Source organism: Schizophyllum commune (assembly GCF_000143185.2).
Source record: "Schizophyllum commune H4-8 unplaced genomic scaffold SCHCOscaffold_1, whole genome shotgun sequence".
Taxonomy (NCBI): Eukaryota; Fungi; Basidiomycota; class Agaricomycetes; order Agaricales; family Schizophyllaceae; genus Schizophyllum; species Schizophyllum commune.
Genome location: NW_026089538.1, coordinates 1,401,417 through 1,424,331, shown reverse-complemented (window position 1 = coordinate 1,424,331; position 22,915 = coordinate 1,401,417). Strand labels below are relative to the sequence as shown.

The window sequence follows — 22,915 nt, the reverse complement described above, 5'->3', positions numbered from 1 at the left end:
AGCTCTGTAGCACAGCATGCCCTGCATCATTGTTGTTTCTTTCGCTAGTAGAATCACTTTGGCCTTCGTTGGTCATGATAACTATCGCGTGGGTCCGGGGCCGACCATGTCTGTGATTATGTACGCAACAATCCAGATCGCCTATGGCAGTGGTTCACCTTGGCGCATGTACTGTATCCTGTGCTCTCACCAAACAGAGCACAGGTCTGCATTCGCGCTATACAGTATAGACACCTGACAATGGAGCTCGGGCTGGGATTTAACCCAAAATTCAGCCAATGACCTCCGCCGTCCCTGATCCAGAAGTACAAGGCTTGTACTTGCGTGCGCCACAGTGCCACCACTGGCCTCTTGTTGAGGCCTGCCGTTAGCGCTGACGGTAAAACCTATATTTTGCTTCGATGTGCGGCAAACCTCGGCAAACTCATCGGGACGGACATCGACAATCCCGAGCCAAAGGCGCTTAGGTTCCCTCTCGCATGGCACCTGTGCCAGGCAATGCTGACACGATTTGCACGAAGCTATTGCAGAGAGGCTTTGCGCTCTAACGCTCTGAAAGTATCTGAATGTTTCTGAGCGGTACCTCGGAGATATTACCGAATGGGGCGGGTTCATCAGTACCCTGAGACACGTGTATCCCCAGCATCGTCCTCCGTACCATCACTAGGCCCTCCTCCTCGCTGGGCCTGCTAGGCTATTCCAACATCCACGATGGATCTGACTGACCTGTTCACTTACAATCGCGCTCCTGATGACCACGAAAGACAACATCTGCTAGCTCTCCTTTCAGCTAGTGCGGGTGATAACATGGCAGCCGAGCTCGGCGCGGTCGAACCTGCACGCCGGGGAGCGAATCAAGCGCGCGACAGTCTCAGGCGTCGAGTGCCCCCCAGGCCTGCGGCCTTGCGCGCCAAGCGCGAAGCGCTCCGTGTATTACAACAAATCCGCTGTGCCCTATCTGGCGTTCGCCGGCTGCCAGCGGAGATACTACAGCTCATATTCCAGTTGACTCTTCCGGAGTCTCGACATGCTGGGCTTATGCAGGAGTCACCACTGCTTCTCCTGATGGTCTGTCGCTTCTGGCGCGATGTGGCTCTCGCGACACCCGAGCTATGGACGAGTATCAGGATGGTCTGCAATCCGTACGAGGAGGGTCCCGACGTCGATCCAGGCAATCACGCCCGACGTCGACACGAACAAGTCGTACGCGCCGCTGAACAGTGGGCCGCCCGTTCTCATCCTTACCCTCTTGATATATATGTCGAGGGGGAGGTTGTCAAGCACAACTGGCGAACGGACGTACATTCCGGCGTACGCCAGGCGCTCAAGGTCATGCTCCCGTACGTCCAGCGCTGGAGACGGCTCGAGATCATCGCGATGGCCAAGGACCTACAGCCGCTTGAAGACCTCCGCGGCATGGACCTTCCCACCCTCACAGCCTTCGAATTCCAGGAGCGAGGACACGATCCCATATCCTTGTTCTACGTCGGCACCTACATCAAGGGCGCGCCGAAGCTCAGCTCGCTAAAAACCAGCAGCGCGTCCTGTCGTCAATGTGTATCGCTGCGCTGCGTCGCAGACCCACGCCTGCTGGTCGACGTTCACGTACGCGCAACATACGCGAACAACAACGAACTCGACGTTCTGCGCCACGCATTCGCCTGCCTGCAGCGATTCGTGAATCTCGAGGAGCTATCCATCGAATTGGTCAGGTCACGACAAGGCTTCATCACGATCCCAGGACCGCACACCCAGTTTCCAGTCGTGCAACCCGCGCGCCTGCCCCGCCTTCGTCGACTGATGGTAGCCAGCGACGACCGCGCTGCCACCGTCACTTTCCTGGATCGCATAGATGCCCCTCATCTCGCTGAAATCGAGTACCGCAACAAGCGGCACGAAAACATCCGCCCGCTTGTCTCCTTCTTGGCCCGCTCGAAGGCGCCAGTGAAGACTATGCGTCTAGGCATCAAGCGGTGGCATAAAGACTACGACGAATGTCTGGAACTCGTGCCGAAGCTGGAGCATCTGGAAGTGACCGGACTCGTTCCACGGATCGCGAAAGTGGCCCAACGTAATCGCCTCGCCCCCGCGCTCGATTGGGACACAGACCTGTGCCCGCGCCTGCAGTCGCTGAAGATGATAGACGTGTGGGGCGTGGACGAGTTGTGGTTGTGGGGATTTTTGCGAGAGCGTTCGCGCCGACGCAAAGGCCAAGCAAAGTTGCAGTCGGTGGAGGTGCGGTTTGGAGTCAAGTTGCGCGAGGATCTACTCGAACGCATCTCGGCATACTCTCAGAGGGGTATTGATGTAATTTTCTCGTACGTCGAATGAAGATTTAGGAGACCTTTGTGATCACCTGTAGCGAGAAGCATTGTAATACACTTGGTACGAGTACATATATCTCAGCAATGCTATGTGGCCTTTCTACAGTCCGACTTGTCAGCCACGATGATGCCCACATGCCTCAGCAATGCTGCAGCTGGTTGGGCGAGGTGACAACCGCATCTTCTGGCTGCGATGAGCGATACAGAAACAAAGCCTTGAGTACATGTTACATACATTGCATGTCACTTTCAGCAACCTTCTCAAGCAAGTTCCAAATAGCGCTCGACTGTAAGTACAGAAAATCAGCTCAACATTCTGCTTTTGTAGAATACAACACCACTCACCTTCCCAATCCGTCACCGCCGCATTCCACAACCCCACCTCATGCTCCCGCGTGCCGCCGAAGTGATCGACGAACGCATCCCCCAGCATCCCCTCCTCCCTCGCCACGCTCCCCTCCCGCATCATCCTCTGCGTCGCCGCCTCCAGGGACAGCGGCAGCATCGGCACCTTCCCGTTCGCCCGGTCCTCAGGCTTGTACGTCGTGATGGGCGGGCCGAGGGGCAGCTTGCGCTCGATGCCACGCAGGCCGGCGAGGAAGATCGCACTGAGGGCGAAGTGGGCTTGAACGTCGGCGCCGGGGACGCGGACCTCGAGGCGGGTGGCGGAAGGCGGACAGGAGGGCGGAGCGATGAGGCGGACGGAGGCGGCACGGGAGTCGTAGCCCCATGTAACGGCGTTGGGAGCCCAGAAGGCGGCGCCGCCGGCTAGGCGCTTGTAGCCGTTGACAGTGGGTACGAGCTGGAGAGCGTTAGTGAAGGGAGGGTTATGTGACGATATACTGCGGCAGAACTCACTGTGGGCATGACTGCACAATGTATATGGTCAGTACGGGGGACAAAGACCGGATTGAAGGTACGTACTGTCGGGAAGCGCGTCCAGCACACCTGCGAGGAACCACTCGCCCTCCTGGCTGACGAACTTGGTATCTGGGTACGCTGCATCCGCGCGACCCTCCTTGCTATCGTACACAGCGAACGTGTTCTTGCCCTCTGCATCGCGCATCGAGACATGAATATGACTGTACCGGTGGTCAGCAGTTTTCCTTTGCTGAAGCCATGATAAGGGGGGAGGACGCACCCACTGCACCCGGGAAGCTACCCATGCATTCATCAGCACGCGTCTCTTAGACAAAACACTCAGCACTCACATTTCCCCATGGCTTCGCCATGAAGCTCGGTACAACGCCGTGACGCATACCGACGCTCTTCGCAAGGAATTTGAAGAGCGCAGCGTTGTCAGCCATGCGTAGGGCGCTCGTGTAGGCCAGGGCTGTCTCCAGCACACCGGGACCGGTCTCGGTGTCTGGAATGGTAAAGAATTAGATAGCAAAAGGGAGAACGAAGAAAATAGTCAAGGGGGACTGAGTGGCAGTATAGGGACTTACGGTGGCCCTCAATTGGCACGTCAAACTTCAGTGCATCGTCAAAGAGTTGCTGGAAGTACGCGTCATTCAGCTGCGTGCGCAGCAATGAGTAGCCATGCACTGCAGGTTCTCAGCTTCAGAGTGAAAAGATGAGAACGTTACTCACTGCCAGGCGTCAACGGCTGTAAGTTGTGGAAGCCCTTTTCTGCGAGGCTGCTAGCGGTCTCTGTGGTGCAAATCGTCAGCAAGTGTCCCTTGCCCATATAAAGCAGCGTACCCTTGAAGTTGAAGTACTGCACGACATGTTAGCAACTTCGATTGGTCAACCCATCGAAAAGTGGCTTGACCTCAAATTCCACGCCTGAGAACAGCTCGCGTCCAGCGGCCTTCGCTTTGTCGACGGCCTTGCGCAGAACGCTGCGCGGGTCCGCAAACAACGGTTCACGGGTGTCTGGGTCGGCGAAGGAGACGAGAAAGAAAGGTGCATTGCCCTCCCAAGGTATGCGGCGGAACGTCGTAAGGTCGATGGTAGCAATGATATCGCGGTAGCTGCAAGACGTTGAGGGTTACAATATATCCATACACACGAAGTCAAGCAATCCAAGCGCACCCATTATCCTTGTTGCTGATAAGCAATTCGCGAGAGTACGTCTGGTCGTGGATGTCCCAGCCACTGGGATCGATGAATTCATGCAGGTCGGACGCCTAACCCGAGCGTACGCACAAGACAACGCTGCAGAATCCGAAGCCGTCCGAGGTGGCGGCGCTGAGGAACTTCTCTTTCGACTGGGAGGCGGAGTAAGGGGGAGTGTGTTGATGACCGTAGTAGGCGCAGCCGCGGGAGAAGCAGATAGCATGCGGTAGAGCGAGGCAGATAAGGTGGACGATACGCCGGCGGGGAGAGGGATTGGGGATGGAGGGGGCGGTGTGCACGCAAGAATGGGTAGGCGAGATCGACGCGAAAATCAGGATGCAGGGTAGAGATGTGGGAGAGGCAGTGAGTGCATGTTTTGCGTTGTTAGACTTGGTGCTCACCATGTACTTGCCACGGAGGACTCCATCGACTACGAATGACCACACCAGTGAGATTTCTGCGGCGCCTTGAAATTGAAGCCATACCATCGATACCTAGGAGCTGTCAATACATCTGGACGTCGATAGACGGGAGGGGGCATGGGACAGGTGAATACGAGGATCGGGCTGGCGAATACTCACCCGCGACCTTGACCTTCGTGTCGTTCCATAGTAGGTCAGTCAGCTCCCCAATGGTCTTCGGTGCCAGAGTCGTCGCCATGCTAGCAGATAAATTTGGCGACAAATGATGAGGGGAAGAGATAAGTCGCGAACCAGGTCAATGACGGTGGTGAACAGTGCCGCCACATCGATGCGTGTCCCATTAGGCGCCGATGATCGGCCCGACGCGTCCGTCCGCGCGCTCATGTCCTTGTGCTGGCTTGCACTTTCAACGCGTCGTCTTGTACTCAGAACACCCATACACGCATTCCGTACAACCTACATGTCTGCCTCCCGTCGTCAAACACGTTCGACGAGCACTCGCGCGGCGAAACGACCACGGCTTGACTGCGAGGCAGCAATAGAGCCTGCGCCCCTAGACGCCAGCAGCGAGCCTGTCGCGGTATCTGTGGTAGTCGAGGCGAAGACAGAGGAGATGGTAGGTGAGGAATTAATGTAATTTGGCGCCTCGAATGTCGCTGACATCGCATTGTAGTGAAGCCAAAGAAGCAGAGGAAACCTGCGAAGGCGAAGGATGCACCTCCCCCAAGACCTCGCGCAGACAGCCCATGGAAGGTCGGTGCACACGTATCTGCTGCGGGGGGAGTAGAGAACGCCATTGCAAACGCGCTCGCAATAGGGTGAGTGTTTGTCATTGCGAGCGCGCCCCCGTCTCACGCCTAGTCTTGACTGGGTTCTGCTTGACTGACGGAAGTCTGCTACAGCGCGAACGCATTCGGCCTCTTCGTCAAATCTCAGCGGAAATGGGACTCCGCTGACTTGAAAGAAACGTCTATTAGCTTGTTTGCTGAGCGACTACGAGATCACGGCTACTCCCCCGACCACATACTTCCTCACGGAAGCTACCTTGTCAACTTAGGAAACCCGGATGCGTACGTGCTCACGTTTGCATCGTGGCAACCCGGACAGCGGACTGAAGTGAAACAGCGAGAAACGCGCGAAGTCATACGACTGCTTCGTAGACGACCTGAAGCGATGCGAGCAGCTCGGGCTCACATTGTACAACTTCCAGTACGTTTGCCCCCGCCATCCACACAGCCTTCATTAACTCATATTCAGTCCAGGATCCACCGTTGGCCAAGGCTCGGTAGAAGAGTCTCTGACTCTCATTGCTGAATGCCTCAATCGCGCCCACAAAGAGACGACGTCTGTCGTCACCGTCATTGAGAACATGGTGTGTGATGGTCTTTGTCCGAGCGGCTTAGGTTATCTGAACAAACTGACCTTGCTCGCAGGCCGGTGCGGGCAACATCATTGGCGGTCAGTTCAGCCATCTTGCAGGCATCATAGAACAGGTAGAGAACAAAGAGCGCGTCGGCGTATGCTTTGACACCTGTATGCATATTCCTTCATATCATGCGAGCTTCAGATATGACAGACCGTTCATTGTAGGCCACGGCTACTCCGCCGGCTATGACATCTCGACGGAAGAGGGATGGAAGTGAGTCCTCGCTCCATTGCTTTGTCGAGGGCAACTATACTCATGAGCATCCAGTGCTGTCAGTGAGTCGGCTAGCTTTCCTGTTAGACGAGGAATTGGTGTTGAGCGAACATCGTAGTGTCCGACTTTGATCAACAAGTCGGCCTGAAGTACCTGCGCGCGCTACACCTCAACGATTCCAAGACGCCGCACAATTCGAACAAAGACCGACATGAGAATGTTGGGCAGTGAGTCCTTTCCACCAGCCAATCATCCTTTCGCTCCCCACCCTCGCTCTATACCCCCTCATGTTATAATTGACGCTCGTTCGCAGAGGCACCCTCGGCCTCCCCGCCTTCCACCACATCCTCACCGACCCGCGCACGCGGAACATGCCCATCATCCTCGAGACCCCCAACGGCGACAATTCCGACGTCTGGCACACCGAGATCGACGTGCTCAATCGGATGTCAAGGATGTCGACGGAGGAGTTCAATGCGGCGCAGGAAGGGATGGTGGAGGAGATTGGGGAAGCGGTGAAGAGGGCGGTGGGGGCGAAGGCGGTGAAGGAGAAGAAAGCGGGGAAGGAGCAGAAAGCGGGGAAGGAGAAGGCAACGAAAGCTCCTGCGGCAAGCAAAAAGACGACACCGGCAGCGAAGAAGTCGAGAGGAAAGAAGCGGAAGGCGAAGGAGGAGAGCGAGTGTTCGTCTTGTGGGGAGGACGAAGATGACGATTAGGAAGACCTTTTTCCCGGAACCACGAAGCTCCCAATCCACGATCCCGGTATTGTATCTTAGATAGAGATCCGCCATACAACCTTGCGACTGGCCTTCATACGACTAGGATGTCAAGCGCTCCATATCAAGTCCCAACCCCGCAAGTCCTTAGCCCTTCACGCTCTTCAGGAAGCTCAAGAAGTTCGGCACGTCCTGCGATAGGTGCATTGTTTTGAGCGCGTCGCTTCAATCCCACACCACCAGGAAGACACCTACCTTCGCAATCTCTCCCGCCAGACTCGCGTTCGTGATAGCGTCGGGTATCATTCCGCCTGGATGGCTCGAGGTGGCCATCGTCCATCTGACTTTGCCGGCCTCGGAGCCGCTGTCGGTGCCGTCCTTAGTCTCGGTGAGCTGCTCGACGCTGACGTAGGACGCCTTGACGCCCTTCTCTTCGAGCTTCGCGAGCTCGGGGTCAGGGGAGAGGTCGATGGGAACCTGCACGATGATGCTACGTGCGAAAGCAGAAGCGAGTCAGTATATTCGAAGGCGAGGACGAACGCATGTCAAGGTACGACTGAGCATAACGTACCCAACGCGTCCGGTCGGATGGCTCTCATCAAGATGAGCGAGCTGTAGGACCGTGAACACTCGCGGGGTCATCACCGGATTGAACTTGTAGAGAAGCGTCCATATCTCTTGAGCCGGGGATATCTCCTCGACCTTCGTCACTTTGCGGATGATGGGCATATATCTGTGTTGTCTTAGTTCAAGTTGATGCACGCCTCTCTGCCTCGTTATGCTCGCGTTCGAAACGAAGCTCGGGCGGTAGGCGGTTTGGAGGGAGAGCGAGAGCGATCTGCAAGCAAGCCGAAAGCGGAGCGAAGGGGACAAAGGGCAGCATACAAGCAGACCGAAAGAAACGCGGAAGCCGCAACACTCACTTCATCTCATTCTCGGCCTTGTCCTTCGCAAGGTGGGCCCACATCGCGTCGAACGACGCGTCCGAGGGCGAAAGCTCGCTCACGCGGCACGCCCAGAAGTCCTCCGCGGACGTGCCGGGAGTGAGGCCCTTGGGCAGAGTGTAGGTCTTCACACCGCCCTTGTACGCCTTGCCTTCCTTCCATTGGGGGATGGAGGCGAGAACTTCCTTGGCTCGCGCAACGATGGCCTCTTCGGACGGGATGTCTGTTGAGGTGAGTAGGACAGGACAAATTGGGAAGAAGCTATAGTGAAGGACAGACGTACCTGTCACCGGGACTGGCTTCTTGCTGAGGACGAAGGAGTCTGACATGGTGATGGTGGTTGGAAGAGGGATGCGAATGGGAAGCAGGAAGTGGTTGCTCGGGGCTATATATAGCCTATGTCATCACAAGGGCACTTAAGCTCAGAACTAGGCGGAAGGGCGATCGAGCAGAGGGGGGGATAAGGGTACAAGGTCGAGTCGGGGTAGCGGTGATCGAGAGTAGGCAGGACCGTATTGAAGGCTTGAATGGCTCGAACACACAGACAGTGATCGGGGGCGTTCATATCGTTCCAGAGTAGAGGTGCGACTGGATAGCGCGAGTGCATTAGGCAGGGAAAGCAGGTGTATACAGATAGCGAGGGTGAGAGGACGCGCTCGATCAGTTGAGCTGGACGAGGCCACAGTACCGGCTGCGTCCGCGCGCGGTCTCGTCCCGAGGCAATGTCTCGCCCTTCTCGAGTACGAGCCCCACAAATCGTCGCTCGCCGCGCAACCACTTTTGCTTGTAGAAGCGCACGAAGCCGGGAGCGACAGCGTAGATGGTGTGGTCACGGCCCATCTCCACCTGAACCCTGGAATCAGCACGCGTTCGGTTAGGTGTATGTGGCGGCGTACGTGGTCTCCGGGATGGAAGAGGGTGCCGCGCTGGCGGACAATGATGTTGCCAGGAATTACATACTGGTCTGCGCGCGAAGGTCAGACGTGGGCCACACTAGCGAGCGGGTCTACACACCTGAGAACTTCTTGATACCCAAACGCTTTCCTGGGGAACCACCGTGGTTGCGGACGCTACCACCCGCACGCTTCGTAGCCGTACGTACGGCACCAAGGCCTGTGCACAAACAATAAGGTCAATTGTGCACAAACTCGGCTACTATTGTCGCGCACCGAAAGAGAACGGATTTCTTGTTACGGACTCAATGCAGCGGCTGACGAACGACATGGCTCCCCCGCAACGAACTTCGGAGAACGTCAGAGAAGAACAAAAGCGGGAGGGTTCTCACAACATACGCACTTGGAACAATGAAATGCGAGCAAGAGCTTGAAAGGAAACAAAAGAGCCCTCAAAAGGAGCACGCGAGGCTGGCCGCCGCGCCCCGGCCGGCCGGTGCCGGTCCCGAGCGTGCGGGCATATATAACAGTCACAACGCGCGTCTCGGGACCACCCCAACTTGACTTGCACCGCATCCACTCACCGCATCCTCACCACTCGCCCACTCCCGCCATCGAAAATGGTTCTCCTCGTTACCTCCGACAATGAGCAGTTCAACACCGAAAAGGAGATTGTTGAGCGCTCCGTGCTGATCAAGAACATGCTCGAGGGTGCGTCACAAAACGCGCGTTTTGCGCGCTCGGTGGCGATGTGCTGACCCTTCATCGCAGATGTCGGCGAGTCCGAGCAACCCATTCCCCTTCCCAACGTTTCTTCGAGCGTCCTGAAGAAGGTGCGTGCTGCGCGGCGCCTATCTACGTGCCACAAAGAGAAAGTCTGAGCGGCGGCTAATCTCTTCTTCTTAGGTCCTCGAGTACTGCGAGCACCATCGCGGCGAGCCCCTCCCGACGCCTGATACCGATCAGAGCCAGGACGAGACCCGCAAGCGGACAACTGACATCAGCGAGTGGGACCAGAAGTTCATCAACGTCGACCAGGAGATGCTCTTCGAGATCATCCTCGCGGCGAACTACCTGGACATCAAGCCTCTGCTGTGCGCAACCTCTTCTTCGTGTCCTATCTACCTGATTGCTCATCGGACCACAGCGATGTTGGTTGCAAGACCGTTGCGAACATGATCAAGGGCAAGACGCCCGAGGAGATCCGCAAGCTCTTCAACATTGTTAACGACTTCACGCCCGAGGAGGAGGCCCAGATCAAGAAGGAGAACGTGAGTTGCGCTCGTCGCGCCGCACAGGACACTTCACTGATGCTATCTTTCAGGAATGGGCAGAGGACCGCTAGACGGTGTTGTAGTGTACTGTTCCCTTTCTTGCTATCCAATTGTGTCGTTGCATGTTCTGTATATTATGACCAAAGCCAACATCTAACTGCTATCGTGTGAGCGCCCTCGTATCGCTGAGGAAGTGCCCGCATCTGCGTGAGGCTCGTGCGTGCGAACTCCTTTTCCGCAACCGATCGCGGCACAAACAACCATCAACGCGTCATAGGCGCGCTCACCTTGTTCTCAAATGTCACCTATACCCGATATCCCTGGCGAGCTCGTACACCCAAACTCGGACCAGGGCTTATGGCTGAAGGCGCAGGTTGCGCGTCTGTGCCACCTCGACAATGACAGGTGCACAGCTGCTCGATAGTGGCACAAATGAGGGCAGTCCCCCTTACACGTTGTGCAGGTTCCCCGGCAGTCAACCAATTAGTTTCGGTGAAAGGAACCTCGCAGATCTTGAAAATGACGAGTACGTGTCCGTGGTACTGTCACCATACCCCTCTATACTCACTTATGCCGAAGCTTTTGGGTCTGCGAGAAGTCGGACGGCATTCGGGTCCTGCTGCTCATCTTGACGAACCCGGAGACCCAGGAGCAGATAACATGCCTGGTGCGTGTCCATACTCCTTTTACAGACGTACCTGCTCACACGGCATTGGCAGATCGATCGCCACAATACGTACAGAAAGGTTGAGGGCTTCTACTTCCCCCACTTCGAGAAACTGGCGATTCCTATACGAAGTACTCTCCTGGACGGTGAACTCGTCCTCGACGTCGATCCCGTCACCAAGACGGTAAGCTAGCCACGTATTTCAGCAACTTTCCTCTGATCGACTTGGACTCTAGGAGACCCTCCGCTACCTGGCGTTCGACTGTATGGTTGTCGACGACCAGTACATCATGAACAAGCCCCTGGACAAGCGCTATGGCGTGCGTACACCCAAGCATGGAATGAGCCGTTGAACTAACCGTTCGTAGAGACTTAGCGATTGGTTCTACAAGCCGTACGCCACCATGTTGAGTGACCATCCGGATCAGGCCAACCTGCAGCCGTTCCAGTACGCGAATTTGTCTGTCAGGTGATGGTCCAACTACTGATTATTTTGGCGCTTAGCATACAGGTCAAGAAGATGCACGCCGCATATCAGGTCTCGCAAGTCTTCGACGAAGACATCCCGAAACTACAGCATGGCAACGATGGCCTCATATATACCAAGGTCGAGGCGCCTTATACCCCGAATACGGATAGAAATATGTACGTCTTGCCTTCCGCTCAGGTGACCGACACTCATGTCTTCGGTCCAGCCTCAAGTGGAAGCCGCCATCGGAGAACTCCATTGACTTCAAGCTCGTCGTGCGATTTCCACCAAGTCCTAGCAATCCTGGACTGCCCGACTTCTTCGCGAAGCCTGTCTTTGCTCTGCATGCTTGGTATGGCGATGAGCGAGGAATGTCGAAGTACGAGCTCTATGATCAACTCTACGTGACAGACGAAGAGTGGGAGAGGTGAGCGTGCTGTACCTCCGCAACTTGCTGCTAGATCTAACCGTTCGCTACCCAGCTTGAAGGAGAGCGGCGTACAGGTCGATGACCGGATCGTCGAGGTTCATTGGGACTCGGAATTGCAGAAGTGGCGAATGATGCGCTTCCGAGATGACAAGCCCAATGGCAACCATATATCGGTCGTGGAGAACATCATCCGAAGTATCGCGGATGGTGTAGAGAAGGACGCAGTGAGTTCAATTGTCTCCATTCACCCGCGCTCGCCGTGCTGACTGTATCGTCTTCCCTCGCAGCTCCTGTCCAGGACACAAAGGATACGCCACACATGGAAAGAACGACAAGCGCGACCAAAACCGCCTGTAGCACGACCGGCTGCCCCACGACCCGCTGCGCCTAGTGCGGTCATACGATATGGTCCTCTGGCCTCGTCCCCGTGGAGCAAAGTGGGCGGCCCCGCAGTCATCGCCGGCATGAAGCGATGATGCTCCCGTCCCTGCCTCTCACGGCGGTGCGAGCACGCCCAGCGCGGACCGAACGCACGCATGGGCCCGCTCTTCCTCGTCCATTGGCCCCTGCGCCCAGCACGCCGTGGCTCCTCGTACAAAGTGCGGATGCGGCTTTCGACTTTCCGCCCCCGACCCTTTGCCGAGCGTCAGACATTGCGCGAGCACCCCATTCCGTCACGCGTCCACAGAACTACTCCCACTCATCGCCCGAGGCACCCATTCCAGCGGGCCATCAGGCCGTCGTTGTTTGACCGGTACACGCGAGCCGAGCGTTCGCCATGTCAAGATGAACACCAGGTCGTATCAATTCGTGAAATGTACACAGTACAGGAGGCCCTTCATGCTCGTCGGCGATGTACAGTCGGCGGCGTCGTACAGCGTACATACAACAGGAGGTCGCAGAAGTGTCGTATCGAGTCGTAAACATCATCTGCAACGGTCACAGGTTTTACAAACAATTCCGAGAGCATTTTGACAAGTAGGTACAGGACTTTGGTATGGTGTCTAATTGGTACACGTTAGAGGACGATAGAAAAGTATAAGACCAGAAAGTAAGGAAGAGAGCTGCACCGTCAACGAGAAAGCAAGCGGTTGAAGGAGATAGATAGTTCGCGAGGTTATAAGCCGGTCTTTTGTGCGGTGACCAGAGGCCTGAGGGTATGGATAGTGATCCAATGGAAGACAAGTAGGTAACAATAGCGAGACCTCCCCCAGGTGGTCACGTTTCGTGCGCCTGCAATTGCAGCCGGTGATGCTCGTATAGAAGTCGTAAAGTTGCGAAAATGAAGAGCAATGCCGATGAAGAAGAGAGATGAATGGAATGCATATGCGAGAGAGGAAAGGTTGCCGGGAATTCGGGAAGTGATGCTGTCAGTCCATCCTGTGACGCACGAACAGGCCGTATATGCGGGGTCGCTGCTGGGCAAGCGATGGGCCCTCGATCTCTTTTCGTGGGGTCCCTTTAGTCGAGGAATTGCGTGCAGACCGACGATAGGGGAGACACGGTCCAGTCGAGGACGAAGGGGTCGTCCATGTCGTGTTCGTCATAGTCGTGATGCAGCGAGAACACGTCTGCGAACGAGTGGGCGCGGGCTACAAGTATAGGTGCGCGCACGGCACGTTCGGGGGCTGGGGGAAGCACGAACGGCATGGGGAGGCTATCCTCCGGTTCGGTGGAGGTGCCATCCGCCATGTCGACGTCGTCATCCCTGTCACGCCTCTCTGGGGTCGACTCCACGGACGAGAACGATCCATCTTGCCCGTGGCGACGCGCCGGAGTGTGGGGCGTAATGGAGAGTGTCGCAAACTGCGCGGTAGTCGCGACCTGAATACCCATCAGTACGCATATAGCTAAAGCGGTCGCTGAGAGCGCACGATATGGGAATCTCCTCCAGGCGCAAACCCGACAGCGGGCTGCATGCGGGCCTGCGCATCCTCCGTCTGCGTGTCCTGGGCCGCTTGTGGCTCGTCAGGGATCGTCGCGAGGTTCTCGTCGACGCCATCCATCACGTCGACCGCGCCTGGGTTCCCATCGACGCGCCACCACTCAATGTCCGCGAGGACACGCCGACCTATCGTCTCGGAGCCCGACGCACGCCGAGGCGCACCACCGCCGGTCCTGGTGTTGCCGCCGCGGGCGCTGACACCGTTAAGCGCGCTGGGCATGCCGTTCGTGGCAAGCTGCAGGGAGCTGACGACAGGCTGCGAGACGGTGCGACGGAGTGGCTGCATGGCTACGCTACGCGACGACGAGGGCAGCCTAACGCTGTCGACGACGGTGACGGTAGACAAGGGAGGCTGTGGGAAGGAGGGAATTTCCAGCGATTTATATTTCTTGCTGTCCACGAGGCAATCGGGACATCTGCGGTTCCCCCTTCCGTCTGCTCAGGACCTCGGCCTCAGGGCGCCGGCGAATGAGCGCATCAGGTTCAGAAATCTTGGGCACAAGAGCGGCGCAGAACAAGGGAACAAGGCGGTTGGTATTTGAAGGCGGATAACCTGGTCTGTGTTGAGGTAGACAGCAGTATGTTATAGGGACTTCCTCGCGTATGAACCTTCTACTAGACGCTACTAACGACTACCATATATTCTGCCTGTCGCTAGCTCGTCATGATGGCGTTGACCTGTGTTCGATGCTTCGCTTCAGGTCAAATTCTGCAGCGCAGTCGTTTCCTCATGTGCTAAGTCACGGATCAGATGTTCGCTTGCCCACCAACGCGTTAATTTAGCATCCTTGGTGTCGTTTCACGCAGAAGAGGTATTGCAGCATGCTAACGCACCACGGAGACGCGTAAAAACGCGTCGAGAGTACCGCGTGAGTTGAGAACAAGCCATCTATACGGGCAGCGATGCCGCAGGTGGTGGACGATGGACGGTGTGTCCTGATTGTTGTGACGTCAGCGCGTCGCATACCTATCGGCATCACACGTCCTGCAATGCAGCTTGGAGCGAAGAGAGGGAGCACGGTAGGTGTTTTCTGGTCCGTATCTTTACTTCCGCGATACGGGTGCGCTCGTCGCCCTCTGTCAAGGATCAGACGTCTTGGCAGTTCATGCAGATCGCGAAGAAGGCTTACCGTGGCGAAGCGTGTGCACATTCGGCAGCGAAAGCACGCAGGACGGGGTGGAAGAAGGCTGAGATCCAGGGCGTATTGGGGGAGGGTCAGTGATTCGCATCGTTTGGCCCTAGCTGTCCGCCTTCATTCGTGCGTCGACGACGGAAGACAGCGGAGGGAAGAGTTTCCGGGTGGTTTACGCGTGCCACGGTAGCCGAAGGTGCTTTCGAATGCGCGCATAACACGGAGTGTGGCCTCATCGGCCGTAGCACGCACGCGGCAGTTCCAAGAGGTCCTGACGCACCCGTGTAACGAGCCGTTCTGCGCATGAAATGAAGGTTCCGCAGAGGCGACGAAAATGATGCGTTTTGCCGTCTACAAGATACGCCACGTAGGTGGACGAGGGGATTCCTGCTCGTCTGCTCAGAAAAACAGCAAGGAGGGCGGAATGTCGTATATTTCGTATGCAGCAACTTCTCCATGGAGCGCCCTGGTTGTCACCAAATGTGTGAACACATCGTAGAGCATACTGGTCCATGTATTGGCCGTATTGGGATAGAGTTGAGGTACGCATGGTCTCATTCACATGGCGGAGCAGAATCGGCGAGCGGCCAAGCAGAGTAGACCATACAGATGACGTTGCTGAGGCGAGCGTTCGCTTCCCGATGTCAAGGGTTCTGTCTTCACGATGACCTTGCGCGCTTCTGAGTCGCCGAGGCAATCACGAAGGTAAAGACATTCAGTTTTCCGTGCCGAGTTTGAGTGCAGGTGCCAGATGCCAAGGGCAGTGGAAAATCCGGTGCGTCGAAGTCGTAGTCCCGAAGGTTTTAGGAATCAGTCATCTCCTGAGGATCGGCATGCTTGGTAGCCGCGTAAGACGAAGGCATACAAGAGGCTAGAAGGTATTTCGAGGGATCGTCAGCGCCTTCTCCCTTGCCCTCATTACTCACTGAATGAGGGTGTCCATCGCATATAGGTGTCGCCGGAGCAGGAGCTGTGAAAGCTCAAACTCCTGTGGCGCGGACAGCGGGACGTGAGTGGGAGTAGGAATTAAGCCGGGGTGTCGGCCTAACAAGACCACACAAGGCAGATCAGAACTTTGAGGTGAGTCATCCTGATCTTCCGGGCGCTAATCTTATCTTATCGAACAGGCGCCCAGCGCGCGCGTTCCTGTCCGCCTGCTCCTGACTTCCACGACGAGTGCCGCGTGCTCTCCTCATTTCCTACACTCCATCTTCAACCTTACTCAGAAGCGACATGCGTACCTACTATGGCGCCGTGGTCAACCCGCAAACGCTGACCGAGTCTCAGCTTCTGCCTCGATGCCTCCTAGCGGTAGGGGATGTAGGTACGATCGAATGGATTGTCGAAGACGTAGAGGGCTCGCTGGTACAGGAGACGCTCGCTCAGAAATGTTGCGTGGATGCGGAAGTCACTGAGCTGCGTCACGGCGAGTTTCTCATGCCAGGCTTCGTCGATACCCACACGCATGCCCCGCAGAAGCCGAACATTGGGAGGTGCGTACCGATTTTGTACGATTCGCCTCACATTTGACGACCATGTAGCGGGCAGCAGTACGAGCTACTGGACTGGCTGAAGCACGTCACGTTCCCGATGGAGGCGAAGTTCGCTGACGTCGACTTCGCGCGGCGCACCTATGAGTCCGTCGTCCAGCGTATCATCAACTGCGGTACCACGACATGCTGCTACTATGCCACGTTGCACCTTGAGGCTAGCAAGATCCTTGCTGACATAGTGCACGCGAGAGGTACGCTATGACGTCCCATGTCGTCTCAAGTAGGTTAGGCTCATACTTGACCAGGCCAGCGCGCATTCATCGGGGTAGGTGTGCAGTGATTAATACGCTCGAGAGTCCCACGTTGATCTCTACTGCCAGAAATGCAACATGGACAGGAACAGCCCCGACCACTACCGCGAAGCCTCACCCGAAGCGTCTCTCGCAGACACGGAAGCGCTCATCGCGCATATTACAACATACCCGCCGAGCACCCCGCAGCGAGTGTCCGCTATCCTCACACCCCGCTTTGCTATCTCTTGCACGCCTCCATTGCTATCCGGTCTCGGTACGCTTGCGGCATCAGACCCAGCGCTGCGTATTCAGACTCATATATCGGAGAACCGAGGCGAGATCGCGTTCACGAAGGAGCTTTTCCCGGACTGCGCTACCTACGCGCACGTGTACGACAAGTTTGGATTGCTGAGGGGGAACACCGTGCTTGCACACGCGATCCATCTTGAGCCTGCAGAAGTTGCATTGATCAAGGAGCGCAACGCTGGCATTAGCCACTGCCCCACTAGCAACTTCAATCTGAGCAGCGGCGTCGCCCCTGTAGGGGAATACCTCGACAAGGGCATCAAGGTATATTTCACTCACCCCGATGAGTGCTCGTATGACTGACCATCACCCAGGTCGGCCTCGGGACGGACGTTTCTGGCGGCTTCTCCCCATCCATTCTCAACGCCGTCCAAAACGCCAGCATCGCATCCAAAGTCATCGCCATGCGCGCACCAGGCGCAGCCTCACCCACCACATTTGCCAACCGGCAGCTCTCTGTGAACACCTTGCTCTACCTTGCGACCCTCGGCGGCGCCCAGGTGTGCGCGCTGGATGCCCACATTGGGAACTTCGCGCCTGGCAAGGCGTTTGATGCGTTGTTGGTCAACTGCCGAAATGACTCTGGGAACCCAAACCTCTGGGGCGTCGACCCGGATATCCATGTCGGGGATAACCTTATGGGCCTCTTGGAGCGCTTCCTGTTCTGTGGGGACGATAGGAACATCTCGGCGGTGTACGTGCAGGGCAGGCTCATCGGAGGAACGTCTTATAGGGCGTAATGTGTCGATAGACGAATGGAGCTAGATCTTATATAGGTACATCCGAGGAAAGGATAGATATATAATACATACAGCACATTAACAGTATAATACAGGCGTATTCGTACATTGCTAGTCATTGTCGATTGTTGTGTTAAGGTGGCGGCCGCCTCTTCATGCTACGGCGCTAGCTTGAAGTCCCCGAACTCCCATTTGTAGCAGTCCATGCAATCTGCTTCCTCCACGGCCGCGGGGACGTCGCGTCCGTCCTCCCACTCGACGTCCGCGGCCTCAATAACCTTGGTGATCACCTCCTTGATAGGATGTCGTCGGACGTCGACCTTCCATCCGAGCTTGTTCACCGTATCGTAGACGATGCTGCGGCCCAGGTGGCAACCCGTCTCGAGCGCGTAGCCCGCTTGCGCACAGGGGGAGCCGATGCCGTTGCAGACGCCCATCGGGATGGGGTCGCTGTTGTGGAAGACGTGGGTGACGGGCACATCTGGTAGGCCCGATGGAGTAAGGGACGGTGGAAGAGGAAGATGCAGGCGCTCTGCCGCTAGTCGCTCGCCTGGCGATTCGAATGCGACGGCGGGAAAGCCGTACGTAGCACCCAAAAGGCTGGCAAGCGCGCCACCGAGCGAGTGACCCGTCAGCCAAATATTGGCAGACGGGTACAAGGAGACGAGGTCGTCGATGAGTCCCTATGGAATGACTGTGAAGTCACCTTGTCTGCGATAGAGCACACGTACCACCCCCGTCGAATAAAAGAGACTGTCCTCAATGAGGGCGTTTCTTAGACATGTGTTGTCGCATCGCCAGTTGCGCGCATAGCAATCGCACACTTGGCGGAAGACCCAGGAGAAGTCTACGCGTGCACAGCAGCACGAGAAAAGTCTTGGGAGCAGTGAGGAAGATGATCGCAAGGGATATGGGCATGAGCGCGTACAGGTTGTCGTTGTACTTGTCCTTCTTCGATGTCGGCCCTTGTAGCGTCGTGCCCTAGCGTTCACGGATGGTCAATCGCAAGTCATGATCCCGGAATGAGCTGAAGGGACACCTTGATGGAGAGCACGATTGTAGAATTATCAGATGAGATAAAGACGTGGCCTCTAAAGCCGTCCGATCCATCCCATCCTATGGGGAAGCTCTGCGACATTGTGAGTGAACAGCTTATCTGAATGACTATTGACACGCACGGTGTTCCACGCAGCATCTAGGTCGTACCAGTTCTTCTGGTCAGGCAGCGCGTACGCGTTCCCTGACATGCGCGAAAGCTGCACGAGGGTATGTCTATCCTCGATGTCTGGCCCGAGGACCTCTACAGGCGTCCATTGCACGGGCTCGCTCTGTTCATGCTGAAGTGAGCGCAGGCGTGCTTTCCGGATGACCTCTCGCGAGCTGGGTCTATGCACGATGGTGGATCGAGCTCGTAAAACTCTGGATGGTGCTGCTCGTGTAGGTTGTGAGAGTGATGATATCGCGGCCTCCTGGTCGAAGTGTAGTTCATGGGCCCATGCTGAGATACAGAGAGAAGCCAGACATAGTAAGGACTGAATTGTCTTCATGAAATGGATGGGAGGGCAAGGGTGAGTTGTCGAAAGGAAGATTCACGCCCCTAGTTCGTCCCCGGCGCCTGGACGGAGCTAGAAAGCCTTGATTGATGATGGTAACCCCTTCAGGATATTCATAAGCGCGCACCAGCTATGTATGTGATTGAAAGTTCGTTTTTAGCATATAAGCCACAACATTTGTAGAAGATTGGATGTCTGTAGTGTACGCAGTGCTCGATTGTCAAGAGCTACCTATTGAGAGACGCAATTGCTCAAGATTACAGCTCTAGTGTATATCATTAAGGCCATTGTACACTGGCCGGTTAGCTCAGTTGGTTAGAGCGTGGTGCTAATAACGCCAAGGTCGCGGGTTCGACCCCCGTACGGGCCATAAACACATTCTTTTTGCCCCTTTCACAGCATGTCCATCATGGACAAACCTGTCTTACTTGCCCGCTGCTTGAAGTGATGGCCTGGTAAAGACATCAGAATTTACGTGCCATCTCCTACTATACGAAAGCTATATTACAAGGAATAAGTATGTAAGAAGAATGAATGTAGCATAAGCAAACACTGGCAATCTTCTGTCCGCGCACACTATCTACATGGGTACCAAGTCCGTGAGCCCAAGGTTTGACCAGCCCAGCTAAGTCGAAGACAAGACATTCAACACCCTCTAGAGCAGCTCGTGTAGCGCCCGATCGTACTGGTGTGGCATGTGCGAGCTGGAGGCACTTATTAGTCTAGCAATGCACAGGAAAAGTACAGCATACGCACGTCAACATATCGCGCGCAAACACGATCTGGTTGAAGACCTTCTCCACATCCAGCACCTCAAACAGGCGCAATCTATCCGCACCATCTGACGCCGACGACTGCGATCCAGACAATGCTTGTTGCTTATGCACTTGATGCGCGGGATGCATGTCACCGTCGCGCACGGCCCACAAGACGCGCCCCGGCGGGAACATGTCCACGCTCTGCATGCTCGCCTCAAGCGTCTTACGCATCGCGATGAGCCACTCAAGGTCGCCCTCCTGGGCCGTGCCGTCCTTGACCCGCTTAGCGCGCTCGGTGACGGCGTTGTAGCCCTCGGCTTTGCCCTTGCCTTGTGCGTCGGCCTCGGCTTCGCAGAGCCACATTGCAGCATTCTTGAGGTCGCGGACGGAGGCGAGGCTGAGACGGGCGACGATGTCGTGTGAGTAGACGAAGGAGGTGATGAGGCCGGATGACAGCTTGGAGAGCGCGCCAGAGGTCAGAGCTCTGAGGCCAAGTCAGCACTCGGACAGCAAAACGACTGACGATGGAAATGACTTACGGCGGCGCGAAGCAGTAGACGCTTACGCGTCTACCAACGGGCAAACCACTGCATGGCACGGTGAGGCAGGTCTTCGGGTCGGCCCACATCTTGGGATGAATATTAGGGTCAATCAGCACAAGAACGAGATTGGAACTCACCAAACCTAAAATGGCGGCCGTCCCAGCACCAAGAGAATGACCGCAAAGTACCAAGTCGTAGTCCGGATTCCTGTACAAGGCCTCTTGCACCGCGACCTGCACCGGCTTGCCAATCTCGCCCATAGCCCTTGCCATTCGCGCCATACCCGCATGCACATGATGCTCCTCCCCATCCTCCGGATGTCCCTCCCTCTCCTTCGACGGGAAGAAGTAGTTGCCCGGGATCCCACCAGGTTCGAGCTCCTCGTCCACCTTTGGCGTATGCGCGTGCACGAAGGGAAGCGGCTCGCACGTTAGGTCGGCAGCAATCTCGTTCAGCGACATCGTCCCGCGCAGCACAAGCACGACCTCGCCGCGAGCGTGATCCGTGAGCACCCAGAATCGGGGCATGAGATGCTCTGCACCAACAACCGCCGTCGAGCGCATTTCCGCGAGCTTCTCGCGCGCTTCTTCGGTGGACGCCGATCCCTTGTTCTTGCCTTTGCCCTTGTCCTGTTCCTTCATCGCTGCGTCGTCGTTCGCGAAGCGCTCGAAGATCTCGTGGTCGTGTTTGCCCAGGAGCACGTCCCACCAGGAGTAGCCTGGTTCGGCGGTGGCACCCATGCCGTCCATGTCATCGAGCTCGGCGTAGTCGATGAGTTCGAAGTCACCAGCCGCTTCAGCTTCCGAGGCGTCAATCGCGCGCGCAAGATGGCGTTCTTCGCTGAGCTTGTCGTTCTTGCCCGGCTTGCCTGACGCATTACCAAGGGGTGACACGCCGAAGAATAGCAGCGATGCACCTCCATATCCGGCGAGAACGAGCTTGGACAACCGGCGCAGCTTGACCTTCAGCTCAGGGATAGATAAATGCGGTGGCGGCGGACCGGACGATGCTGACGGGTCTCCATGATGCAGCAAACCAGAATGCCGTATAGCGGAGCGTATCTTCGGCACTGTGAGTGTTGACCACGTCCGTCGAGCGATAGGGGCAACGCCAATATCGGCAGCGATGATCTGGGCGCGGTTGCCGGACAGGAAGACATCGGACGTCACCCGTATGCGCGAGCCCTTGCGTTGACGCATCGAATCGAACTTCTTGGGCTCTTTCACCTGGATCTCGCGCAGGTGCTTCATCCAATTTCGCTCCTGCCACTCCTGCGTCACGCCCTGCAGCGCAACCCAGGCTACCATGGCGCGCCCGACTTCTATTAGACCGAACTGGCGGCCCGTGCCCGTAGCATCCGCGTTCCATTCACGCTTGACAAGCGTGATGAAGGAGGCAAGCGAGAATGACGCGTCAGAGCTGCCGGGGAATATGACGGAGAGGACATTAATGGAAGAATGTGCGGCGAGGAGGGAGGTGCTGGTGATGTACTCAGAAAGGTGGATTGGGGCGAGGGTAATTTGCTCCGCGAGGGTGAGCAGATGAGAGATGGCGCCCGAGACGAGGGGGTTGGTGACAGGGTTGTTTCCGAAGACGGCCAGGTCGACGACCTTAGTTGCTGCAGAGACGCCTGTCTCCGCCACCTTTCTGGTCACTGCGAACTATCAAATGCCTCAGCGGCCCGGTATGGGATATTGTATGGCAGACGCACCCCCAGCTTTGTGGCTCCCTTCGCCGCAGAGAAGGCATACGATGATGCAGCCCCTGCTAGGTCGATGCCAGTGCGTGTATAGTAATCCCAGTCCTTAACCATAGCGACATGAGTAGGAACCGACTCCTGCTCGGCTCAGTGATGAATCCCCTACACCTTGTTAGAAGACTGGCAAAGGCGCACCGTAGACTCTGAAATGGTGACGAGGTATAACGAAGAAATTATGAGAACGGCGTAAAGTTCCCCGCGCTTCTACGAAGCAGAGCAGATAGGCGTGGCGTAGCGACGTCGGTTAAGCGAGATATGATATGGAGGTCGACCGTGAGGAGCGTATTGCGACCGAAGGAGTGTCGTTCGTGAGGAGATCTAAGCGATGCGATTGGTGGCGAGAGGAGGTGCAAAGGACATAGGCGAAGCTGCACGCGCCTCTGGCGCTCAGGCTGGCATGATGCACGATCACACATGCATGTGATATAGTCGCTGGCCATCATTCCCACGGTTGAACTTGTGCCTAATCATTGTCAACTATCATGAGATTGCTGCAGTAAGCTTGAAGGCAAGCTCGTTTCTGGGGACCTTAAGGCAAGCCTAGGCTACTGCGC

The 22,915-nt window shown here is 56.4% G+C and overlaps 12 protein-coding genes and 1 non-coding gene across 13 annotated transcripts; 6 read left to right on the top strand and 7 right to left on the bottom strand.

Annotated features, from left to right (window-relative positions):
* Positions 1-656: 656 nt before the first annotated feature.
* On the top strand, positions 657-2,576 carry SCHCODRAFT_02605554 (uncharacterized protein). The gene has a single exon (XM_003035242.3). It carries the CDS (start codon positions 1,039-1,041, stop codon positions 2,329-2,331), a length of 1,293 nt encoding a protein of 430 aa, XP_003035288.2. The 5' UTR covers positions 657-1,038; the 3' UTR covers positions 2,332-2,576.
* Positions 2,305-5,108, bottom strand: SCHCODRAFT_02605551 (glutamine synthetase/guanido kinase). Its single transcript, XM_050344170.1, has 16 exons — positions 4,967-5,108; positions 4,871-4,879; positions 4,787-4,815; positions 4,476-4,537; positions 4,362-4,424; positions 4,099-4,300; positions 4,029-4,044; positions 3,918-3,977; positions 3,773-3,871; positions 3,536-3,690; positions 3,466-3,482; positions 3,249-3,406; positions 3,183-3,193; positions 2,670-3,126; positions 2,560-2,611; positions 2,305-2,508 (listed from the first exon to the last, which is right to left on the bottom strand). Exons 1-15 carry the CDS (start codon positions 5,043-5,045, stop codon positions 2,586-2,588), a joined length of 1,443 nt encoding a protein of 480 aa, XP_050202781.1. The 5' UTR covers positions 5,046-5,108; the 3' UTR covers positions 2,305-2,508; positions 2,560-2,585.
* A 72-nt stretch (positions 5,109-5,180) lies between these two features.
* SCHCODRAFT_02605548 (AP endonuclease) lies at positions 5,181-7,452 on the top strand. The gene is made up of 11 exons (XM_003035243.2): positions 5,181-5,427; positions 5,481-5,625; positions 5,710-5,877; positions 5,933-6,016; positions 6,065-6,179; positions 6,241-6,340; positions 6,398-6,446; positions 6,501-6,508; positions 6,565-6,673; positions 6,760-7,356; positions 7,420-7,452. The coding sequence occupies exons 1-10, from the start codon at positions 5,421-5,423 to the stop codon at positions 7,160-7,162; spliced, it is 1,188 nt and encodes a 395-aa protein (XP_003035289.2). The 5' UTR covers positions 5,181-5,420; the 3' UTR covers positions 7,163-7,356; positions 7,420-7,452.
* Positions 6,997-8,449, bottom strand: SCHCODRAFT_02605547 (uncharacterized protein). The gene is made up of 5 exons (XM_050344169.1): positions 8,390-8,449; positions 8,086-8,329; positions 7,734-7,895; positions 7,418-7,652; positions 6,997-7,354 (listed from the first exon to the last, which is right to left on the bottom strand). Exons 1-5 carry the CDS (start codon positions 8,433-8,435, stop codon positions 7,310-7,312), a joined length of 732 nt encoding a protein of 243 aa, XP_050202780.1. The 5' UTR covers positions 8,436-8,449; the 3' UTR covers positions 6,997-7,309.
* A 174-nt stretch (positions 8,450-8,623) lies between these two features.
* SCHCODRAFT_02605541 (mitochondrial 54S ribosomal protein YmL2) lies at positions 8,624-9,427 on the bottom strand. The gene is made up of 5 exons (XM_003036042.2): positions 9,403-9,427; positions 9,276-9,347; positions 9,121-9,219; positions 9,003-9,070; positions 8,624-8,952 (listed from the first exon to the last, which is right to left on the bottom strand). Exons 2-5 carry the CDS (start codon positions 9,328-9,330, stop codon positions 8,767-8,769), a joined length of 408 nt encoding a protein of 135 aa, XP_003036088.1. The 5' UTR covers positions 9,331-9,347; positions 9,403-9,427; the 3' UTR covers positions 8,624-8,766.
* Positions 9,428-9,580: 153 nt separating this feature from the next.
* SCHCODRAFT_02605535 (E3 ubiquitin ligase SCF complex, Skp subunit) lies at positions 9,581-10,436 on the top strand. Its single transcript, XM_003035244.2, has 5 exons — positions 9,581-9,710; positions 9,771-9,832; positions 9,906-10,093; positions 10,147-10,270; positions 10,324-10,436. The coding sequence occupies exons 1-5, from the start codon at positions 9,620-9,622 to the stop codon at positions 10,342-10,344; spliced, it is 486 nt and encodes a 161-aa protein (XP_003035290.1). The 5' UTR covers positions 9,581-9,619; the 3' UTR covers positions 10,345-10,436.
* A 115-nt stretch (positions 10,437-10,551) lies between these two features.
* SCHCODRAFT_02015055 (mRNA capping enzyme, alpha subunit) lies at positions 10,552-12,470 on the top strand. Its single transcript, XM_003035245.2, has 10 exons — positions 10,552-10,678; positions 10,737-10,799; positions 10,853-10,940; positions 10,993-11,124; positions 11,177-11,260; positions 11,309-11,388; positions 11,445-11,585; positions 11,636-11,836; positions 11,892-12,063; positions 12,127-12,470. The coding sequence occupies exons 1-10, from the start codon at positions 10,572-10,574 to the stop codon at positions 12,313-12,315; spliced, it is 1,257 nt and encodes a 418-aa protein (XP_003035291.2). The 5' UTR covers positions 10,552-10,571; the 3' UTR covers positions 12,316-12,470.
* Positions 12,471-13,300: 830 nt separating this feature from the next.
* Positions 13,301-14,004, bottom strand: SCHCODRAFT_01168676 (uncharacterized protein; the record flags this gene model as incomplete). The annotated part of the gene is made up of 2 exons (XM_003036043.2): positions 13,301-13,663; positions 13,714-14,004. 2 exons carry the CDS (start codon positions 14,002-14,004, stop codon positions 13,301-13,303), a joined length of 654 nt encoding a protein of 217 aa, XP_003036089.1.
* A 309-nt stretch (positions 14,005-14,313) lies between these two features.
* Positions 14,314-15,166, bottom strand: SCHCODRAFT_02605528 (uncharacterized protein). Its single transcript, XM_050344168.1, has 2 exons — positions 14,915-15,166; positions 14,314-14,861 (listed from the first exon to the last, which is right to left on the bottom strand). Exons 1-2 carry the CDS (start codon positions 15,012-15,014, stop codon positions 14,761-14,763), a joined length of 201 nt encoding a protein of 66 aa, XP_050202779.1. The 5' UTR covers positions 15,015-15,166; the 3' UTR covers positions 14,314-14,760.
* Positions 15,167-16,150: 984 nt separating this feature from the next.
* Positions 16,151-17,749, top strand: SCHCODRAFT_02661193 (guanine deaminase; the record flags this gene model as incomplete). Its single annotated transcript, XM_003035246.1, has 5 exons — positions 16,151-16,410; positions 16,459-16,661; positions 16,716-16,735; positions 16,791-17,273; positions 17,324-17,749. The coding sequence occupies 5 exons, from the start codon at positions 16,151-16,153 to the stop codon at positions 17,747-17,749; spliced, it is 1,392 nt and encodes a 463-aa protein (XP_003035292.1).
* SCHCODRAFT_02605524 (alpha/beta-hydrolase) lies at positions 17,606-19,364 on the bottom strand. Its single transcript, XM_050344167.1, has 5 exons — positions 18,928-19,364; positions 18,789-18,878; positions 18,678-18,730; positions 18,481-18,625; positions 17,606-18,432 (listed from the first exon to the last, which is right to left on the bottom strand). Exons 1-5 carry the CDS (start codon positions 19,294-19,296, stop codon positions 17,908-17,910), a joined length of 1,182 nt encoding a protein of 393 aa, XP_050202778.1. The 5' UTR covers positions 19,297-19,364; the 3' UTR covers positions 17,606-17,907.
* Positions 19,365-19,598: 234 nt separating this feature from the next.
* SCHCODRAFT_t19 lies at positions 19,599-19,672 on the top strand. The gene has a single exon. It is a non-coding gene; the product is annotated as a tRNA-Ile (tRNA).
* A 79-nt stretch (positions 19,673-19,751) lies between these two features.
* SCHCODRAFT_02605520 (uncharacterized protein) lies at positions 19,752-22,748 on the bottom strand. Its single transcript, XM_003036045.2, has 6 exons — positions 22,497-22,748; positions 22,314-22,439; positions 20,740-22,263; positions 20,600-20,688; positions 20,059-20,544; positions 19,752-20,006 (listed from the first exon to the last, which is right to left on the bottom strand). The coding sequence occupies exons 2-6, from the start codon at positions 22,413-22,415 to the stop codon at positions 19,958-19,960; spliced, it is 2,250 nt and encodes a 749-aa protein (XP_003036091.1). The 5' UTR covers positions 22,416-22,439; positions 22,497-22,748; the 3' UTR covers positions 19,752-19,957.
* Positions 22,749-22,915: the final 167 nt, after the last annotated feature.

What these genes read in the sequence shown, in the direction of transcription:
- SCHCODRAFT_02605548 (XM_003035243.2), top strand. An exon ending in GCAAACGCGCTCGCAATAGG is followed by an intron (nt 5,626 to 5,709) that starts GTGAGTGTTTGT and finishes AGTCTGCTACAG; the next exon opens with CGCGAACGCATTCGGCCTCT. An exon ending in TCACCGTCATTGAGAACATG is followed by an intron (nt 6,180 to 6,240) that starts GTGTGTGATGGT and finishes CCTTGCTCGCAG; the next exon opens with GCCGGTGCGGGCAACATCAT.
- SCHCODRAFT_02605535 (XM_003035244.2), top strand. Translation starts at nt 9,620, where the DNA reads ATGGTTCTCCTCGTTACCTCCGACAATGAGCAGTTCAACACCGAAAAG. An exon ending in CTGGACATCAAGCCTCTGCT is followed by an intron (nt 10,094 to 10,146) that starts GTGCGCAACCTC and finishes ATCGGACCACAG; the next exon opens with CGATGTTGGTTGCAAGACCG. An exon ending in CCCAGATCAAGAAGGAGAAC is followed by an intron (nt 10,271 to 10,323) that starts GTGAGTTGCGCT and finishes GCTATCTTTCAG; the next exon opens with GAATGGGCAGAGGACCGCTA.
- SCHCODRAFT_02605547 (XM_050344169.1), bottom strand. Translation starts at nt 8,435, where the DNA reads ATGTCAGACTCCTTCGTCCTCAGCAAGAAGCCAGTCCCGGTGACAG. An exon ending in AAGGCCGAGAATGAGATGAA is followed by an intron (nt 7,896 to 8,085) that starts GTGAGTGTTGCG and finishes AAGACAACACAG; the next exon opens with ATATATGCCCATCATCCGCA. An exon ending in CATCCGACCGGACGCGTTGG is followed by an intron (nt 7,653 to 7,733) that starts GTACGTTATGCT and finishes TTTCGCACGTAG; the next exon opens with CATCATCGTGCAGGTTCCCA.
- SCHCODRAFT_02015055 (XM_003035245.2), top strand. Translation starts at nt 10,572, where the DNA reads ATGTCACCTATACCCGATATCCCTGGCGAGCTCGTACACCCAAACTCG. An exon ending in GCAGATCTTGAAAATGACGA is followed by an intron (nt 10,800 to 10,852) that starts GTACGTGTCCGT and finishes CTTATGCCGAAG; the next exon opens with CTTTTGGGTCTGCGAGAAGT. An exon ending in ATGGTGTAGAGAAGGACGCA is followed by an intron (nt 12,064 to 12,126) that starts GTGAGTTCAATT and finishes CTTCCCTCGCAG; the next exon opens with CTCCTGTCCAGGACACAAAG.
- SCHCODRAFT_02605528 (XM_050344168.1), bottom strand. Translation starts at nt 15,014, where the DNA reads ATGCGAATCACTGACCCTCCCCCAATACGCCCTGGATCTCAGCCTTCT. An exon ending in TGTGCACACGCTTCGCCACG is followed by an intron (nt 14,862 to 14,914) that starts GTAAGCCTTCTT and finishes GATCCTTGACAG; the next exon opens with AGGGCGACGAGCGCACCCGT.
- SCHCODRAFT_02605524 (XM_050344167.1), bottom strand. Translation starts at nt 19,296, where the DNA reads ATGAAGACAATTCAGTCCTTACTATGTCTGGCTTCTCTCTGTATCTCA. An exon ending in GACAAGTACAACGACAACCT is followed by an intron (nt 18,626 to 18,677) that starts GTACGCGCTCAT and finishes ACTGCTCCCAAG; the next exon opens with ACTTTTCTCGTGCTGCTGTG. An exon ending in TCTTTTATTCGACGGGGGTG is followed by an intron (nt 18,433 to 18,480) that starts GTACGTGTGCTC and finishes GTCATTCCATAG; the next exon opens with GGACTCATCGACGACCTCGT.
- SCHCODRAFT_02605554 (XM_003035242.3), top strand. Translation starts at nt 1,039, where the DNA reads ATGCAGGAGTCACCACTGCTTCTCCTGATGGTCTGTCGCTTCTGGCGC.
- SCHCODRAFT_02605551 (XM_050344170.1), bottom strand. Translation starts at nt 5,045, where the DNA reads ATGGCGACGACTCTGGCACCGAAGACCATTGGGGAGCTGACTGACCTA. An exon ending in ATCAGCAACAAGGATAATGG is followed by an intron (nt 4,301 to 4,361) that starts GTGCGCTTGGAT and finishes AACGTCTTGCAG; the next exon opens with CTACCGCGATATCATTGCTA. An exon ending in CGTGCCAATTGAGGGCCACC is followed by an intron (nt 3,691 to 3,772) that starts GTAAGTCCCTAT and finishes TTACCATTCCAG; the next exon opens with ACACCGAGACCGGTCCCGGT.
- SCHCODRAFT_02605520 (XM_003036045.2), bottom strand. Translation starts at nt 22,415, where the DNA reads ATGGTTAAGGACTGGGATTACTATACACGCACTGGCATCGACCTAGCA. An exon ending in CGGCCGCCATTTTAGGTTTG is followed by an intron (nt 20,689 to 20,739) that starts GTGAGTTCCAAT and finishes ATTCATCCCAAG; the next exon opens with ATGTGGGCCGACCCGAAGAC. An exon ending in TTTGCGCGCGATATGTTGAC is followed by an intron (nt 20,007 to 20,058) that starts GTGCGTATGCTG and finishes AAGTGCCTCCAG; the next exon opens with CTCGCACATGCCACACCAGT.
- SCHCODRAFT_02605541 (XM_003036042.2), bottom strand. Translation starts at nt 9,330, where the DNA reads ATGTCGTTCGTCAGCCGCTGCATTGAGTCCGTAACAAGAAATCCGTTC. An exon ending in AAGAAATCCGTTCTCTTTCG is followed by an intron (nt 9,220 to 9,275) that starts GTGCGCGACAAT and finishes GTTTGTGCACAG; the next exon opens with GCCTTGGTGCCGTACGTACG. An exon ending in GGGTATCAAGAAGTTCTCAG is followed by an intron (nt 9,071 to 9,120) that starts GTGTGTAGACCC and finishes CTTCGCGCGCAG; the next exon opens with ACCAGTATGTAATTCCTGGC.